This window comes from Grammomys surdaster, unplaced genomic scaffold, assembly GCF_004785775.1.
Source record: "Grammomys surdaster isolate TR1022 unplaced genomic scaffold, NIH_TR_1.0 142, whole genome shotgun sequence".
In the NCBI taxonomy this organism is placed as follows: domain Eukaryota; kingdom Metazoa; phylum Chordata; class Mammalia; order Rodentia; family Muridae; genus Grammomys; species Grammomys surdaster.
The window spans coordinates 3,450,101-3,470,022 of record NW_021604600.1 but is presented as its reverse complement, the minus strand read 5'-3'; the positions used below and the strand labels follow the sequence as shown (position 1 = coordinate 3,470,022).

The window sequence follows — 19,922 nt, the reverse complement described above, 5'->3', positions numbered from 1 at the left end:
CTGTTGATTTGCTTTTATTATTCTTCATCCCTTCCCGTGTTGTGGTACAGAGATGGAATCCAGGGCCTTTCATGTGCTAGGCAAGCACTTCCCCACTGAGCTATATCCCCAGCCTCTATTTGCCCATTTTTAAATTCAAGTTCATTACTTTCTAATTACTTGTAACGACTTTTCCCATGTATTAATTAAGTATATTAACTATTCATTCACAATATAGCATTTTCCCAGTTCTTCATTTGCCTTTTAATCCTGCTGATGAACTTTATTCAGTATGCAGAGCCTGTGGGGGAGGAGCATGTATCTGTGTTTAGGTGTGTATATATGTTTGTATGTGTATGTGTTTGTATCTGTGCATGCTTATGTCTGTGTGTGGTGTGTGTATGTGGGTGTACATGTGTGTATATGCACATGTGCGGTATGCACGTGTACTGGTATGTGTGCTGTGTGTATGTATGTATTCATATGTGCCCATGTATAATAAAGTATGGATTCCCCTTTTCTTTTGGGGTACTATCCTACTGTCATAATTAGAAAGTCTCCCCAATATTTTTTTCTGGTCCCTCCACATTCTTCATCTCTTATTTTAGATCATGATTTCCCTTGGAATTCATCTTAATATGAGCGCTGAGAAGAGACATTCATTCCTTTCTTGGTGTTTAGTAAGTTGTAACAACACACACATACACAAATATGCACCTTTCTCCCTGCTGGTTTGAAATGTCTCTTTTATCACGTGCTAATTTTTTATGGATCTTTTGTTCACTTTTAAATTTCTCTTATGCTCCAGTGAAATCTCTGTTCCTACCTCCAGACATACAGTTTTAATGTGTGATAGATTTCTGACACCTTGGCATCTCAAAACACTTAACCACCCACCCCTCCCCAGCATGCCTGATATTTTCAAAGTTTTCCGGGCTATCTTTCTTCTCCTTAAACTTTTGAAGCTTTCATTAGCTGTAGCACATGTATGCCCTCCTAACTGCCTGTCTTAGGGCCCCTTCTAGAAAACCTGCAATATCAGTGCCAGCTCAGTGATACTCGAACATCCAAACTCAGGCTCCTCACTGGTGCTGAAAAACTTTCAAAGGAAGAGGTGAGCCGATCAGGACTATGGTTCTAGTGCTCTGGGGGCTAAGGCGGGGAAGACCACAACTTTGAGGCCAGCCTACACTACATAGCAAGTTCAGGCTACTGGGGCTATGCCTCTTCCTCTCAGAATTTCAAGTGATATAACAGCAGTACAGACTCCTCATGGGGTTCTGAGAATTCTCTGGGTTACCAGAGCACAGCACACTGCCCAGCACATAGTGAATACTGTGTGTGTCACATGTGATTAAACAAATGCTCTTGCTTTCTAGTTCCGTGAAGGCTCATGAAATCACAATTTTATTGTGCCCAATGTCATGACCAATATGGAGCATACGTCTAACCCAGGTTATCGTAACACAAAAGACACTCATGATCTTCAACATGTCACTTTCAAGGTCCAGTCTCAGTCTCCCACTAAGAAGACAAAAAAGGGGATGCTGGGTTTTCCTATGTTGAGTAATTCAGATCTAACGTCAAGGGCATTCCAGAGTGCCTGCCACCTCCCAGGGATACCACTCTGTGTGGTCACTACACAAAGCATACAATGGTTTCAGAAAGCAGTCACACTGAGGCAGATGACAAACTCACTTTATAAATAAGTCTTCCATTGCCACAAAACATGTATGCCTGTCCCCTCCGATCCTGATCCAGCTTTCCTCAGATGCCATACTCTGGATGAAGTATGTAATTTGAACACCCAACTAAGCAGTGACCACCCAGATGAAAGACATAAGGTGACTCCATTTGTAAAGAAGCTGGAGTGTGATTTCCAGGCTCACTGGGAGGTGGCTGGCTTCCAGGAGGCACCTCTGACCCAAGAGCACTCGACACACTCAGGTCTGTGTTAGGAGGGCAGAAAGGTCTCCATCTTTGAGAGGACACTATATGGAGCGTTTGTGAGTCTCTGGCACTGCCTAGAATGCTGACAAGGCAAATGCTAGTACAGCATCATCCATCCCTGGGATGCCTGGGTCTCAAGAGCCTACAGGCTCCTACCCTCACAATCCTGACCCCTAGCAACCAGGATCTCAAGCTATCAGGTCCACATAGACAAGAGCACTAAACGAGGAGCTTTGTACATGCTGGCACTGACGTACAGACATCCTTTTGAAAGCCTTCATCTCTCAGAGGCCATTAGGAGGGCGTGGCTCTACTCACCTGCTCGAGCTGCCATGCACCACCCCTGTACAGGTGGGGAAAGATCAAACCACAGACTTGAACTGTTCTGCAGAGAACTTCAGAGTCCAACAGAGGTGGGGAGGTAATATCTCTCACTGTTGCAAGAACAGCTTGCACAGGGAGCTCCCTTCACACTGTTCTAACTCAGCAGCTTCGAGGGTTCGGTGGACTAACATCATCCCTAATATACGGGGGAAAAGTGCATAGGCGAGATGTGAGCCCAGGACGTGTGTTCTGGACTGCATGCCCTTATCCGTGCAGAACCACACCTCTGAGCCTGTGCACTTTCCTCTGCCCTGGTCCCCACACTGCCACTGAGGGTACCAGAAGGTTTTGTTTAAAAATAGGAGAAAATCTATTTCAGACCAGGAGTTGAGAAAAGGTGCCAAACAAATGCCAGAAGCTCTTGAAGGTTGTTGTTGAAGTCGTTGTTTTTGACATGTAGAAATGTTGAATCTGGGATTGAAAGAAGGGCAGCTGGGCCGGGCTCTCCTCTCCGTACCCCAAATTAAAAGAAAAGAATTAGAGTAGAGGGAAGAGAAACGGCTCCATTGGTAAGAGTGCTCACTGTGTGAGCATGAAGGCCTGAATTCAGATCCCTGGACTGTATGAGAGCCCATGGTGGCTGTGGCAGGTGACCTGTCCTTCCTGCTGCTGAGAGAGAAGACAGACTTTGTGGAGCAATCGGCTGGTCTGTGGGTGAGCAGCCTGCCTCAATAGGTAAAGTGGGGAAAACTGAGGAAACTCCTGATGCTAACCTCAGGCCTCTACACACGATCCCACATGTTCACACATAACACACACACACACACACACACACCACATACCATACACACACACATGACATACCATACACATACCACACACACACCACATATATACACATGCCACACACACACACAAACACACGCATATACACAACACACCATACACACACAACACGCACACATAACACACACACCACATGCATCATGTACAGGCACACATATACACAAACATATAAAAGGGAAAAAAAACTGGATGTGGTCCCCACAAGCACCTTATGTGTTGGAGGCACAACATCCAAGGTCCTTGAACCCACAGATCTACAGAGAAACCAAGAATGTTAAGCACACAGGACTGTCTCTCCAATGGGAAGATGTAAAGCCTGTTCTTCCGTCAGAAAGCTATGAATCAGAGGTGATTAATACCCCACTGATCTGTGTTATATGTTAGGCTAGGCCATAGAAGCTTTCACAACCAACACTGGAGGTGGCTAGTAATCTGAATGATATTTACATTGCCTGTACAGCTAGCGGTTCCCCCAAGCTCCCACATCCAGTACTGAAGGTATCTAACAGACTACATGACCCTTACATTATCTGTATAGCCATGGGCTCCCCAAGCCCCCACAGAGAGGACCTTAGGTGGCTAATAGCTCTATGCTATCTGTGTGACAGAGACCACATCAGATCCTTCTTCAGGCCCATAAGTTGGTACAGGTAGCCTAGCTCTAGAAGCCGTCTCAGAAGAAATGACATGTACTCTGAGTTGAGTTTCATCGTAATTATATTTCCTTGTGCACTGGGGATTACATTACATTATGAAACTTTTTCCCAAATTAGACTGTGTTTAAATTTGTTGGAAATAAACGGCCTGGCACCAGACTCCTAAAGGTTTGACCCAAGTTGATGAAGTCAATCTGAACTGAGTTTCTCACCTCTTCAAGGTCCCCTTCCTCACCTGCTGTGACCTCCTGCAGTCCCTCCAATTATAACCACCTGCAGGGTCCTCCTCCCCCCAATGATGGTGCATGGAGACAAGGGAATTGCTGGGGTTAGTACTGCCATCCTAGCTCGAGGTTCCATGAGAAAGCCTGTTGCAGAGGAGTAAGACAGAGGACGGTAGAGAAGGACTCCTAGCATCCTCATCTAGCCGCCACACGCATGCTCAGGAGTGTGTGCTGCATAGATGTGCACAGATCACAGGAGTGTGCACCTGCACACACATGCACAGATCACACACACAATTAGGATGAGGATGGAGGCAGAGCAGAGTGATTGTCTAGCATGTTTGAAACTCTGGATTCAATTCCCAGCACTGCTAAAAACCAGATAGGTAGGTAGATCAATAGATAGATGGATGCCAGACAGATATGACTAAACTTTTAAATTGTATATAGAAAGGTCTGATTAGGAAAGTAGGTGGTTGACTGAATGCAGGAAGGGAAGGTGAGTTCTAGCAAGTTCCCACGCTGTCCCTGGCAAAGGTAAACACCTATCCAGAGTGATGAGCACACACCCCTCCCAAAAGCCTGCAGAAGAGACTAGTGGCCAGGGAGGCTCCTGAAGATGCCACTGGACACATGGAGGATGCTGTCAATAGCAGAGGCACTACAGCAGGTGTCACCTTGCTGTGTACCAGCATCAGCGAAATGAATGTGCCAAGGTCACTTGAACCTCAACAACAGCATGGGAAGACAGACCTCTTGCCTTTACCCCCAAGCAGCCAAATTTAGTTTGACTAAATTTGCATTTCCCCTTCTTTCCCTGAGGTACCCTCCGCTGACAGTCCTCACCTGCATATGCAGAAGTTGTAAACTGGAATCCATGGAGGAGTCCAGGTCAGAACTGTTTCAAAAATACACCACAGTGAGTCTAGCAGTGTAGCCCAGTTGGTAGAGTGCTGGCCTAGCAGGCATGAAGGCCTGGGTCCAGCCCACACCTCTGTATAAACTGAGTGTGGTGGGAACACCTTACTCCCAGCACTGGGGAAGCAGAAGCAGGAGGATCTGAAGTTCAAGGTTGTCCTCAGTTAAACAGGGAGCTCAAGAGCATCCTGGGCTACATAACACCCTGCTTTAAAAACAAAACACAGCCTACAGTGGTGATTCGCAAATTATTTATTCCATTTAAATGTGGGAAACTTCAGGCTTCAATGGAAAAGCTGGAAAATCGAGATTGTGATCCTGTAAAGAACAGAACTAAATGACGGCTTCCAGGCTTCCAGGCTTCCAGGCTCTAGGTTGCAGGCAGGGTGTGGCAAGCCAGGAGGACACTCCCTCCAGTGCACTTGGCTTGTCTGCTTTCCTGACTGGCCTTGCTGGCTTTGAAGTTGGACATTCTGATTAACAGCATACACCCTTACAAAGTCACACGGTCACACACAGAGCTTTGAACAAAGCCACCAGTTACCCAGCAGGTCTACAATGCAGTTTTATTGAGTCGAGTTCAGTCATGCAGACATGTTTGTAATCGGCTGCACCATTTCTCACCCCCACCCCCTTCAGTGGTACTTAAGGACTCCAATTTCTCCATATTCTCATTTTTGGGCCTTTGGGTTTTTTTTTTTTAAATATTATTGATCTTTTTTCTCCTTGTGGTGATAGAGTAACCTCAGAGTATAGTTTTGATTGGCATTTCTCTGATGATCAGCAACACTGAGTGTTTTGTGCTTTTTAATTGAATTATCATACGCATTCATGGATTTCACAGGGACATTTTCATAGTTCTGTTGCTTGTACTTGGGCATCTTTTACAGGCCTGTTGATCATTTGTGTACTTTGGAGAAATGTATAATCAAGCCTATAGCTCACAAAACACAAAATTGGCATGACCTGGGGTCTTAGGGAAATGGTTCAGTCCATGAAGTGCTCACCACACAAGCATAACAACCCAAATTTGATGCCCCGAACCTGAAAACGAAAAACAAAAAAGGCGGGCACAGTGACACACACTTGTACTCCCAGTGCTTGGAAGACACAGAAAGGTGGATGGCTGTGACTGGCTGACCAGCCAGCCTTGACCAATCTGCGACTCTGAGGTCAGTGAGAGGTCTTGTCTCAAGGAAACATGGCATATCGCACCCGAAGAGGAATGAGACCTGAGGGTGTCCTCTATTTTCCACGTGGAATGTGCGTATGCATGTACACATACATAGACATGCACAGAGAGGGTCCAACAATAAGATCCAGTAATCTTGTTCTGAGTATTTATACAAAAGAACTGAAGAGCTGGAGAGATGGTGAAGTGGTTAGGAGCACTTGGTGCTCTTAAAGAGGACCTGGGTTTGATTTCCAGCACCTGCCGGGTAGTTTACAACCATCTGTAACTCCACCTCCAGGGAATCTGATGCCCTCTTCTGGCCTCTGTGGGCACCAATCACATACATACTGCACTTTTATATATGCTGGCAGAATATCCACACATAAAATAAAATGAATAACATCAATGAAAAAATTTAAAGAACCGAAATTAAGATCTTGCAGAGGTCAACCTTCCGTGTGCTCTGTAACATTAGCCACAACGGTCAGGGTGCAGAAACACAAGTGTCCGCTGGTGAGTAAATGGCTAAAGAAACTAAAGAAACTGTGGTACATCCATACAATAATATAGTTCCCAGCCATAAAAGAGAGGAAACTCTGCAATATGGCATACCATGGGTGAATCCTGAAGACATGACGCTAAGCACAATATGCTAACCACTGAAGGACCGGTACTGTATGATCCCATTTGTATGAAGTATCCGCAACAATCAAGTGCATAGGATCAAGGAGTGAAAGACTGGTTGGTAGAGGCTAAAAGAGAAATAGGTAGCAGCTAATCAATAGGCATAAAGTGGCAGTCAAGCCAGCTGAATAAGCTCTAGAGGCCTGTCTCACAACAGGCTGCCACAGTCAATAGCAATATCTTGTACGCTTCAGCTCTAGTAAGAGGCTCAATCTATGAAACGATCTTTGCAAAATAAAATCGCCGCCTGAAGGGAAAACAGGCGAACTGCTGGTTGCCTGGGTGGTGGTTAACTTGATGGATGGGGTTGGAGGTGGAAGGACCAGAAGAAGTATAAGAGGCTCGTGGTTACAAAGGAAAGTTCTTGATGTGGGAATTCATCTAGCCTCACACACAATAAATCGTTTTCAGAAATGTGTGACTGAACCAGCCCAAAGGCAGCAGCTCTGAGTCCAAATTCTAAATTCTTCAGAGAAGGAATCTTGTTGGTCCAGTAGTAAGAGATGCCAAGAGGGGTGTCACTGCCTGTCTTGAGTCACTGAGCTTTGGCAGTACACCTGAAAGGGCGCTTCTTGAGGTAAAGGGCTGCTGCTTGAGTCAGGTTTGTCCAGGGAACCAGGCATTTAGGATGCTAGGTAAGAAGACGGAGGGCCAGATGGCCTGGGTTTGCATGTGGGCTTGCTCACTGTCATGGGTGTCACTGAATAAAAGCCCCTGGACAAGCCTGAGTACCTCCATTTCCTCATGTGTAGCACGTGCATGACAGTAATGGGAACCTGTTTCCTATGTATGATGAAAATGGAGAGGTGTGTATAATGTGCTTCAAATTATAACAATAAACTTTGGCTCTTTGATTGTGTGTGTGTGTGTGGTGAGTGTCTGTGCCCTTGCCTGTGAGTGAAGGCCAAAGAAAGATATCAGATGTCCTGCTTCTTCTGTAAGATGGCATCTCTCACTCAACCTGGTGCTTGCCATTTTTCTCTCTTCTACTCTGGCTGACTAGCAAGTCCCAGTGATCTTCCTGTCTGTGCCTCTCAACAGAACTGGAGTTACAGGGTGTGCATGGACATGCCCTGGTTTTTACACGGACGCTGGTGATCCAGACTCAGCAAGCACACTTACACACTGGGAGTTATCTCCCAGCCCTAATTTGTTAAATAGTAGGATAGACAACACAGAAGGTCAAAGACTGAAAGATCAGAAGTAAGGTATCTTGACTCCAGAGCCCTGTGCTCTCTCTGGGGCCACCTGCCTCCTAAGTTCTCCTTCTCCTCTTCCCTGGAATGTCGGGTTCAGAGGCAAGAGGCTTCTGGAAGTTGCCTTCATCTGGCTATGAGATGTGTCCTGCTCTGTCCCTACCCCCACCCTGAGTAGGAGAAGCCAAGATAATCATAAGCTAGGACTTTTTCTATGAGAACAACAAAACCAGCTGCTTCTTGTCTTTGCCCCTCGAGCACTATGGATCTGCTCTTGCCTCCACAGCCTGAAGCTCTGCCTTGTGGCAGTGAGGGATAGGTAGCTGTTTAACAGGAGTTCGCTCTGACCTTGGTGAGCTTGTTCTGCACCACAGAGGGTGCTGCCAGCCCACAGCCCAAAGAGCAGACTAGTATGGAATTCACTCGACAGTGAAAAGAGACTGCATTCATCCCAATATCCTCATTTTGTTAGGACCTGCCCCCAGGCACACCGTGGGAGAGGACTCTGGGCTTTGTGGGATGTAGAATGGATGTGTGTCATGCCCAAGATACGGCTGCATGCTCATCACCTAAGACTTCAAAGGCGCATTGGTGGCAGGCTTAGTCTGCACAACACACAGGCTGGGGGAGAGTATCTTATTTTCAGTTACTCCTCACCTAGATGCTATGAGGCCAGATCACCTTTTTTCCTTTTCCAGAAAAGGAAATGGAGGTTAAAGGTTACATAGCTAACTCATATTAGTGACAAACCTGGAAGTCAAATTCAACCACTCTGGCCTCAGAATCACTGTACAAACCATTTGTATTGCCTACTAGCCAGTCAGAATTCCTTGAGAATATTTTCAATCACAGATTCTCAGGCTTTTAATAGACTACCCAGGTAATCCTGGCACTAGAATTCTTTTTAAAGGTGTGTGTGTGTGTGTGTGTGTGTGTGTGTCCAAAGAAAAAAGTGGGAAGAGTGCAACAGATGCCCTGGAGCTGGAGTTCCATGTGGTCGTGAGCTGCCTGACATGGGTGCTGGGAACTGAACTTGCATCCTCTGCTAGAGCAGCAGGCACTCTTAAGCACTGAGCCATCTCTTCAGCCCAGTATTCAGAAACTCTAGTGGGCACATGATATTTTCTTCTGTTCGACATCTTGCTCTGTTTAACAAATAAGACCTCAGTTCTCTTTGAAAAGCTTCTTCCCTCATCTTCGAAGGAGTTCCTTAAAACCGGAGCCTTGACTGTTTAGGGAACATCAGCTTGACTAAACAGTCTCACTTCCGGTGGCCATTTTGAATTTTAGGGCCAAAATGACACCAGAGTCAGATTCACACCAAGCTGACTCCGCTGCTCAAGTTTGCTCTCAGCACTCAGAAGTGCACTAGATCCTAGCCAATGAACTCTTCTGGTCCCAGATAACTAAAGGCAGCTTTGACTGGATGTGACCCAACATCACTAACTAGTAATAGAACCAATAGAACCAGAGATGAAGGTTAGAGCCTCAGCTTCTCTGGATTCCAAAAGAAGTTAGGAAACAGAAATCTACAAAGGAAAATGGGTTTGTTTAGAATTATGTCAAACTGTGGGGAGAAAGGATCTAGTTTCTCTCCACCATGTCTTTAACTTTCTTACAGTTTACAGAAAACTATGAAACAATAGCTAGATAACATACAGATTAAGCTGCCGGCCAGTTAATTGGTTCTTTCCTGGGAGAAGGGTGACTAGCCTCAGATTCCCTCTATTGCCTCTCTTCTCAAAGTGGGACTTCCAAGGGACCCACGGATAGAAACGTGTAACACGCCTGTAGAACACGAATGTGTAACACGCCTGTAGAACATGAATGTGTAACATGCCTGTAGAACATGCCCAGTAGTCAGCCATCTCTCTGGAAGGGGGGAGGGGGGAATCATACAGAAATCAGTTTGCTGGTTTGCAGTTCCTTTTTATTCTACATAGCCGGTCCTCGGATTTAATTTCTGCCCTTGAGAATGACTAAAAAGCATGTATATATGGCAGCCTTTTGGATATTTGACCTAGACAGGATATCCCTCCACACACCTCCTCCACCACCCCTCTAAGGCATCTTTTTTGGCATTCGGTAATACACAACTTGGTTACTGAGTGTTTTGGCTGTGAATACAGAAGCCATAGACTGCAGGATTACATAAACTGGATGTGATTTGAACAAGATGGTGTACTCTCTGATGTCGATAAACAATAGATCAATGAGAGAGGGGGGAGAGAAGGGGGAAAGACACTGCACTGTTTAATCTGTGTGACCCCTATTGAGAACGTCACATGGCTGTTCTGGTCCAGGTGATGGTGCCAGGAGGGGACATCTCAGCCCTAGCTGTTGCTTCCACACTGGTAATGAGCTGCAGGTGCCCCTCACTTCGTGTTATGTAAAGCAGAGCAATGCAGGCTTTCAGAGGACAGCAGCTGTTAGGTTGCTTTCTTGAGCTGAGCAAACTAGACGCTATCACATGGGATAAAAAGGGTAAGCCTTTTCCCTTATTGCCACTCCCACTATAATGGATGGACCAAGTCGAGTGAACTCAAGACTTCCTTGCCCTCTCGAGGGCCACAGGTGAATTGAGGTTATGACATGTGGATGACTAGAATATTATCAGGAACGCTAGAAGATTCCCATTTGTGGGAACTAAGCAGGCTCCCAGATGACAGGATCTCAGGAGCATTTAGGAGTCTTTTTACAGTACTTCTGTTGGACCTGAGTGCCCACCAGGGCTCAGTCTTGACTGAATTGAAGTGGGAACCTGGGTCTATGCTAGAGGTGGAGTAGCACCACCACTACCTGCTAAAACTGGAGGGAGGGACCAGCCTCAGAGCACCCCCAAATAACCTTCAGAGTTGTCTGTGCAAATGCTAGAGTAAGAAAGTAGGCAGGTGTGTTCTGGGATGGGGGTCTTCACCATATAGCCCATGTTGGCCTTGAACTTCCCATCCTCCTGCCTCATCTTGAGTGATGAGATCATGGGCATGTGCCACTATGCCCAACTCAGAGAGCAGAGTTAACAGCTGCCACCAAAATATGTTCGAGAAATGTAGCCTCCGGTTTCCATGTGCATAGAATGAATACTGCATGTCATATATTAAATATCACATGTCTAATAGTAAAAATTGCATGTCAAAACTACTGCAAATGGTATCTTGAATACTATAAAAATACAGTGCTTTTGTGATTCCGATGCCTCACACACTTCTAAGGTTAGCTATCTGCTTTTTAAAAGAGATAAATAACGACACCCTTCCTACCCCAACATTTAATCAGCACGGCTTTTATTAAAGTATAATTTGCACATAATAATGTGCAAACTTTGGGCATGCGTTTTGGTTCATTCTGAAAAGCATGTGTACCTGCACAAGGACTGGCTCAGCCAGGATCTGCACCTGCTGCCACCCCAGACACTGATCCATGGTTGCTGGCCAGGGTTCCATTATGAGGATGTGGTGGCTTTCTCTTACATAAGCATTCATCAGTAGTTACTTGAGTCATTTCCAAATTTCAGTCGCTATAAATACTGATGTAATGAATGTCATTCTAGCTAAATAGATGCACCTGTCCTTAAATAACCCCTCAGCAAGAATTCCTAGAACTGTCATCCTTAGGGCAAAAGGGTTAGGTTTCATCATTTGCAAATCACAAACTACTTCTAAGACCATAAAATATTGACAAACCACCTAGGGAGTGCTTTTCCACTTCTGAACTGCCTGGCCCAGGGCCCCTGTTCAATACTTAGTGCTATTTTTATTAGCCATTATTCTTCGGCAGGTCAGAGGGTAGCCTGCCTTCATTCCTGAGCAGTAGAGACACCTCTGGATATTAATAATAATTTTAAAACCATTTATTGAGTGTTGCTTTTGGGCCAGACACTATCTTAGGTGTGGTCCAAGCAATTTTCTCATCAAGTACTCATGGCACCTACCCCCTAGGATTTAGATACTGTCCTCCCTATCTTAAAGATATTAGCTAAAGGTTATAGAAATTGAATTATTTTCCCAAGGACACAGGAGCAATAAGTGGCAGATTCGGAATCTGACACCAGAGCTTCCTGGCTGCAAAGTCTGAATTTGCAGCATTGCACCGCAGAATTTGAGCTTTTATATAAAACAATGAAGATAGAAATGGCAACGTCATTGTATTGTGCTGGTTTGCTCTGGACTGGGGAATGTAGAGGATTCTCGAAGTATACTCAGAGTAGGGAGGGAGGTGGACCTTCAGCTACTGTATGAAAGGCTCACCACACACGGTGTGAAGCACTGTCAACCAAGGGCTGTGTCAGCCCTTTTCCATTTTCAATACGTTTAAAAAGTATTCTTATAAGCCCATGTGGTTGGTACTAATATCCCATTTTATATATAAAAAAAAAACTTAGGTACTAAGTTCGCTAATGAGAATCTGGGTGGGATCAGGCCCCAAATTCAGATATGTCTGACTCCCAAGTATACACGCTTAGTTATCACGAGAAGGCTCAATGGACTGCTATAGGACTTATTTGTAGTTAGCAAGGGCTAAGTCAGTTAGGCATCTGGGGTATGGAACGAGTGGGGTGCATTCTTTTAATGAAATCATCTATGCCTTTAAGAATACCAACAGAACCTGCAGATCTTCTAAAAATAAAAACCCAGTGCAATGGCCTCCAGAGATCTATTCTACAATGATTCCCTAAGTATGGAGGATACGAGCCGATAAATGACACAGTCAAGGTTGTTCTTTACACTCCAGTCTGGACTTGAGCATGAGATAACCTTTGCTTAGTGGGACATTAGCAAACATAGTAAGCAGACTTCCAATGCTTCATGGAACCCTGAAATGACCATAGGTACAACCCAAAAAAATAGCCAGAGAATGAAGGACGGAGAACCAAGGCACCTGGACCAGCAACCTGCCCACTGCCAGGCACATGAGTGGGCTCATCCTCAAGCATCTAGCCACCAGCCAATCCATCGGACACCCACAAGCACAGATAAGGACCCCAGGACAAAGAGCTCACATGACTCATCCTAGTCCCATCCTCAATGATACTTCCTCCCTTTCTGATTCTGAGATCTTGGAGACAGTGAGCATGGTCCACAGTCTCCGTGCTTTGTGACCTAACACTGTCCCTGAGGAAAGCTATGCAGCTCTACAGAAATGACTCTAAGAGCCCCCCAAGAAGAATGATAGCTTTCCGTCTGAGACTAAGAATGACGAGACAAAGTTTTATTCTGGTAATTTTTTTTTCCTTATTGGGTTGTTAGATGTGTAGGATCTGGGAAGAAATTAGGAGGAAAAAGAATACTATCAAAGTATATTATATAAAAAATTAAAATAAAACATTAATTTAAAAAATCTGTAATATTAGGAGAAGAAGGAGAAAGAGGCCTATGGAAGAGCAGAGACATCATTCACGAACTCTGCCGTGTTTTGTGCTGTGTGGCGTCAATGGTAAGTGCTATATATTTTGTCTAGTCTCATTGCTACTGAATGGGCCCATCGGGAGCTAGGTTCACTGGGACAGTGATTGGCTCATAAAGTTCCCTTGGTATGTCACAGTCTGATTGCATCTGTAGAGAAAGTCACATAAGTATAAACCTATAATGGTGCCCAGAATATATCCTCACTCAGGTGGCGCTTGGAATGGTGGAAAACAGAGGGCGGAGTCCTGCGTGCTCTTTTCCCTAGACAAAAACATGCAATTTCATAAGCTTGCTACATACTTGGTATTTCAAGGTCACAGAGGAGGGAAGGGCACCCTTCTAGACCTGCCTGAGCACCAGAAGCAGCCAAAGACAGCCTGTCCAGGTGGACAAGCAGGTGTGTCCAGGTCTTTAATCATGCCTCCAACCACAGGCAGAAAAAAGGTCAATGAACCGAGTCAAGCCAGTTCAGGAGTCTGGACCAATTCATCATTCTTGCTGCCAACAGACCTTCTTTGAATAGCACCCCAGAGCGTCTCTGCAGTCAGGCTGCCAAATCCTATGCATAGAGACTGTGGGGAGCAGTTTCTGCTCTCCCTATGCCTATAGCAAGAAATGTCTGCGTTCTTCCATTCATACCAAGTTACTCCTTATGTTACCCATGAAGCCTTCACACGAAAACCTGCCAGATGGTCACTAGAAAGCCTGTTCATTCTCTAGACTTGCTTGCTCTGATCTTGCTGTCCACACATATGCCCTGGAGTAGACATCACTGACATCATTATCACCATCATCATCACCTCCACCATCACCAACATCACCACCACCACCACCACCACCACCAGCAGTACCATCATCATCTATATAAAGATCTTGTACCGAACACTGTTTTAGGAGGTTTCAGAGATATTAATGCATTTGACACTCATAACAACGGTTAAAGTAATGGCTATTTTACTCATTTTTTTCAGCTGAAGAATTTAAGAGATTTAAAATAACTATCCGAAGGTTATACAGGTTTACATCTAGGAGGGCTGAATCTATATGCTATTCTATAGGCTATAGTTTTACCCAGAGTGCATAATACTGCTTTTTCTAGGGTTTCTCTAAGAGGCCTTCTATCCTCACTCTTTTACCATGGAATAAGCATAAGAACTCTGATCTCTGGGAGTAGATACATGTATTAGGGTTCTCCAGATAAGCAGAGCAAAGAAGAGAGATGTAGCTACAGATATCTAGATTGGTTATCTAGATTGGTTATATGAATCTGCTCACATGACGATGGAGGCTGAGAAATCTCATGATCTGTCATTTGTAACCTGGAGACTTAAAGGGCCAGTAGCACATTTCCATCAAAGCCAAATCCAAAGGCCAGAGAGGCAGAAAGGTCCACAGTGTACATCCTGAACCAAATCTGAAGGCCTCAGGCCTGAGAACATTGACATTGAGATGCAGAAGTACAGATGTCCTGGTTCAAACACAGAGCGAGCTCACCTTTTGCCTGCCTTTTTCTTCTGCCTGGATCTTCAATAGACCATGGGCTGCCCACCCATACAGATGACTTGAACACTAAGCTCTTCTGAAAAACCCCTCAAAGACCCGTCTATAAATTGTTTTATTAGCTCTCAAGGCATCCCCTAACTAAATCCAGCCAAGCTAATACTTGAAAACAAAAAAACAAAAACAAAAAATTGCAAATAACCATTGTAAGCCCATCCTGTTTAAACTTGGTATCTACCTTTTTGAATTACACTTAATTTCAAAATAAATAACAATGAAGTCATCAGTGCACTTAACTTCTATTAGATCTGAAAGAACCACACACTGATCTCTTCCCTGGGAAATGAAGTAAGGGCCTTGAGACCTGATCACTCTTCTCTTGATATTCTGGACTTAAATACTAAGGTGTAAAAAGCAACAACTTAAGTACTGATATGAAGTCAATACATCTAATCTTACATGCCAAAAGACTATGAGGAGAAAGGAAACAGATACTTGTATAATGGAGATTCATAGATGTGCAAAATGTATTCATAACAAGATACACTCGGTGATTGCAGTTTTTATTTCTAGAGCTGGTTTCAAGCGCTTGTAACTCTCCTCTACTCACTCTACATTCCCTCAGCTGTGAATTAAGAACCTCAGCTGAGGGTGCTTCTTTGCCAGAGACAGTGGTCTGGCTCCTCATTTCTGAAGGGCCTGGGCCATGTAATCCTGTCTCAGTTAGGCTACTTAGAGTTTTCTGTAGTCTCTAACCACAAGTCATGTTGATGCCCTAAGAAAACCCCTGTGCTTCAAGCACATTTTTCTTTTCCTCCTCTATACAGGACCGCTCCTTAAAGTCAGCAAGTTCAGTTACTACCGTCCTGGCTCATTGGCTCAGAGGCAGAGGAAGCCCAAAGTAGGACCATAAGTGTTGTTTTATGAAAGAATTTCTCCCTGAAGAATTGAGGTTTCTAGGCTATGAGAGGACAGTGTCTTGGAGAGAGGGACCCACATGTTTGCAGATGGATTACCAGGAGTAACAGTGAATGGTCTATAGTGAGTGACAGGCTCTTGGCCATCAGGGAAAGAGCATGCATTGACGTTAATTTTGAGAATCCTTAGTCACTTGTTAACCTTGCCTCAATTCCAGAAATTCCAGAGTCTGAATTTCTATTCATCTAGAATCATTCTTGGCACAAAATTTCCTGTTTGAGCCTGTTTGGGTTACCAAATGAAAACAGGTGAGTTTTAAATCACACACACACAAAATGTATTTCTCGTGGTTTTAGAAGCCAAGAGGTCCAAGGTCTGGAGAATGGCAGACGCAGTGTCTGGTGAGAACCCACTTCTTACATTGCTAGTGCCTTGATGTACCTCACATGACAGAGAGGGTGAGGCATCTCTCGAGGGTCCTTTTCCTAGAGGTGTAGATGCCATCCATCCATGAAGGCTCCTCATGCTTGACCTAATCACATCCTAAAAGTCTTTTCGCTAATACTGGAGGGTTAGAATTTCAGCATGAATTTGGAGAGAGACAAAACATTCAGACCATCAGCAGATGATCAGAGCCTGCCAATTAGCACAGCCCACTCTTCTGGCCACGCCCCTTCTCCACTTTCCCCTACTGATAGCAAACCTATCAAAGTGACTATGAACCAGAAAAGAGTGGTCACCACAGGTACTCACATCAGAGGCTGGGCCCTTGTCCGCACCAGGGCAGGAGAACGTGACGAATTCATGGCAGCGCTTGTGTACAACAAAGCAGCAGACTGCAGAAGAAAGCACAGGGGAGACAAAGAAAGAAGCCGTTAGGTTGCTCCAGATGAAAACCATGCAAAATAACATCAGCTTCTACCTCATGACATCCTGCACAAGCATTAGATGTCTAAATTAAGTAGGGGGTGTTGGGAGACAGCTCAGTGGGTAAAGTAGTCAGCATACAATTGTGAAGACTGTCATTTGATCCCCAGACCCACTTGGCCTATAAGTTTGCTCCCCCACCTTAATCCCAGTGGCCCTCAGGAGGCAGAGATGCAGAAGTACAGATGTCCTAGTTCAAACACAGAGCGAGCTCACTCTGTGAGCTCTAGGGTCAGCTATCTAGCTAGACTAGCTAGAACTGGCTAGCTCCAGATTCAGAGACAGAGACCTCTGCCTCAATAAAGAAAGTGAAGAGCAACTGAGGAATACAGGGTATGTCACCTTTGGGTTTACACACACACATATACATACACAAACACATGCAAACACACATAAACACAAACAAACACACACATGCATACACACACACACATGCACTCACCTCTACCTGCCTCCACTGCACACATACACATGCCAACATGTATACACACACATATTTGTATGCATATGGAAAATTAATTTGGCTAGTGTGCTAAGAATCATATATACCCTAAGTTACAACCCCTTGGAGATCACTTAGAGTGCCTGCCTCGTCTTTCAGTGGCTTGGAAAAAGGATGCTGTTTTTTAGCTCAAGTACCAGATGAAATCATTTGCTGGTATTTAGGTCCATAATACATAAGGAACATGTGTGTTTAAGCATTAGACTCCTACCTGGAGGGATGATTAGAACAGGAAGGGTGTGGAGGAACAGTAAGAAAGAATGGCAGAGGCGTGCTCCTCTCACCAGATCAGTATCAAGTCAGTGTAGGAGTAGAAGAAACAGGCTCCAATCTGGGGGCGAGGCTCGGAGTGGAGAGCCTGCCTAGCTTGTTGGAAACTCTGGGATGAAGAGGAGGAGGGGGTAGCACTGGGAAGAAGAAGGAAGATGAAAGGGAGGGCAGGAGAAAGATGAAAAAGATGGAGAGGGAGAAGAGGAAAGAGAAGGAAGAGGAGAAGGGACCAGAAGGCGGAGAAAAACAAGGGCGTGTGGGAGAAGGAGGAGAGGAAGTAAAGGTGGCAGAGGAGGATAAGGCCACAACATCGCTTGTAATTTGCAAGCAAATACATATAAACATACATGTGAAACCTTGTGAGCTCAAGGCATCTGTGATACAGCTTCACTATCTGAGGGTTACATGGCAAGTGAGGCAGCCAGCGAGTATAGACATGATAAAACACACATTTCACAGTGTTGTTTCTCAGATCTTCTATATCCTTAGACTCCTGGGCTCCTAGAAGATGCGCTGCATTAGGGACCAGCTCAGAGCTTTTGTAAAGCACATGTTCAACAAACAGAGCAGAAAATTCCAAACTACTTGTAGAGATGGGACTGTGTGGGCCCATCATCACAGCGTCTGTGAACATTTGTCACGGGATAGTCTACACGGGGTCCTACTACAAAATCACAGGAAGTACAAATGCCAGGAACTAGTTAGTTGCTGTCACCTGGAGGCAGTCACTACCCCCTGCTGCAAGTCCCAGAACACTATCGGCTGCACACAAAAACCAATAAGGAGTCATCTCCAACAAGTAAAGCACAAGGGAAGAAAGGACAAGGAGAAAATAAGAGGAGAAACTTACCTCCCAAGAAATACAAGAAACATCTTGACTACATGCATTATGCATATGCTACTGAATCCTAGTTTTGAGTAAACCAGCAATAATAAAAATCCACCAAGACAATCAGGAAAATGGGTCTATTCACTTGGTTTCTATGATAGTAGGCAATTATTTTTATTGATATTAGAGAACAGATTGCCTTTGGTATGATAGTGGCATGGTGCTTATTCTAACAGCATCTTCATCTTTGAGGGCTACAACCTAAAAGTGCTGTGGATAAACTAATTCACCTCAAAGTAATTCCGTATTCTCAGGAGGGTGATAGATTTAAAAAACAAAAAGAAAGAAGGAAGAAAAAAGACAAAAAAGAAAGAAAGTTAATCACTATGACTCATTAAATGTTCCTGATGGACACATGAGAATTTAATGCCAATCTGGCTTCTTTTTTATATATGCTTGATTGTTCCAGAAAATTCAACTTTAAGGCAGAGACTGAAACAGAGAGAGACTAACACACAAGACACGGGATGGGAGGGGCTACAGCACTGAATGTGCTGCAACCCATGTTCCCCAAGGAGCCTATTATGCACATTGATAAACAGCATGCGAGACTAGTCTAAGTGTGTTAACAGTTATGATGGGGACAGCAGGCGAGATGGCTCCACAGGAGCATCACTCAGTGGACAGGCCTGACAACCTCAACTCAATCCCCACAACCCCTGAAGGAAAGAACTGACTCTTGAAATTTGTCCTTCGACCTTCACACAAGTACACACACACACTCACACTCATAAACACACCACACAACACACATACACACTCACACACATACACACACCACTCCTCACACACTCACTCACATACCGCACACTCACATGCACACACACACCACACACACTCACATACACAGTCACATACACACCAACCCTAACACACACACACACACACATGCATACACACACACACCACACACAGACCACCAACAACAACACCACACACACACACACACACACTGTGATAATACATTTATTTAACAATTGAGATTGGAGTTGACACTCAAGGGCAGAACATTCTCCCAGCATGTATAAGACCCAAAACACTAGAAGTATTAATAACAACAAAATTGAACAATTAAAGATAAAACAAGGTCAAACACACCATATGCAGTTTTCAAAGCAGTGTAAGGAAAACTAGTGTAAAGAACGCATTTCAGGTTCCCTTGGACAGACAACCAGCTGGGGACTCTCCGTTTCCTGTGTCATGCATGTGGATGTTTCAAAATCTACATTTGAGCCATTTCTACTTTAAGCTTTTTAATCTCTCTGTACTTTTTTGCAGTCTGGAGAGCACTGGACTCTATCTCCCCAAAGGTACCCAGTTGTCCCAGCAGCCTTGACTGAATAATTCTATCCTTCTGTATAGATTTCTAATGCCAAGTTTATTAAGTGTTCAGTAATTATATACACTGAGCTTGTCTTCAGGCCTTTAGCTTTGCCCCTGATCTGTCAAGAAGTACAGGATAGTGGGGGGAGGGGGAGTCAATTACAGCAGCTTTAGAACAAACACGTTATGCTCACACTGGGCCCTCTCATTATTCCTATTTTCAGTGTTTTCTTAGAT

At 44.5% G+C, this 19,922-nt stretch overlaps 1 protein-coding gene across 3 annotated transcripts in view; it reads right to left on the bottom strand.

The window, feature by feature from the left end:
- The window catches only part of Prkcb (protein kinase C beta), a 330,729-nt gene that overhangs the window by 177,648 nt on the left and 133,159 nt on the right, over positions 1–19,922 (bottom strand). For all 3 annotated transcript variants that reach the window (XR_003710963.1, XM_028764304.1, XM_028764303.1), the window contains exon 3: positions 16,528–16,610. Coding sequence is in view for 2 of the 3 variants with exons in the window: in XM_028764304.1 (XP_028620137.1) it covers positions 16,528–16,610 (83 nt within the window). In the remaining variant the exon portion in view is untranslated. The remainder of the gene's footprint in view (positions 1–16,527; positions 16,611–19,922) is intronic.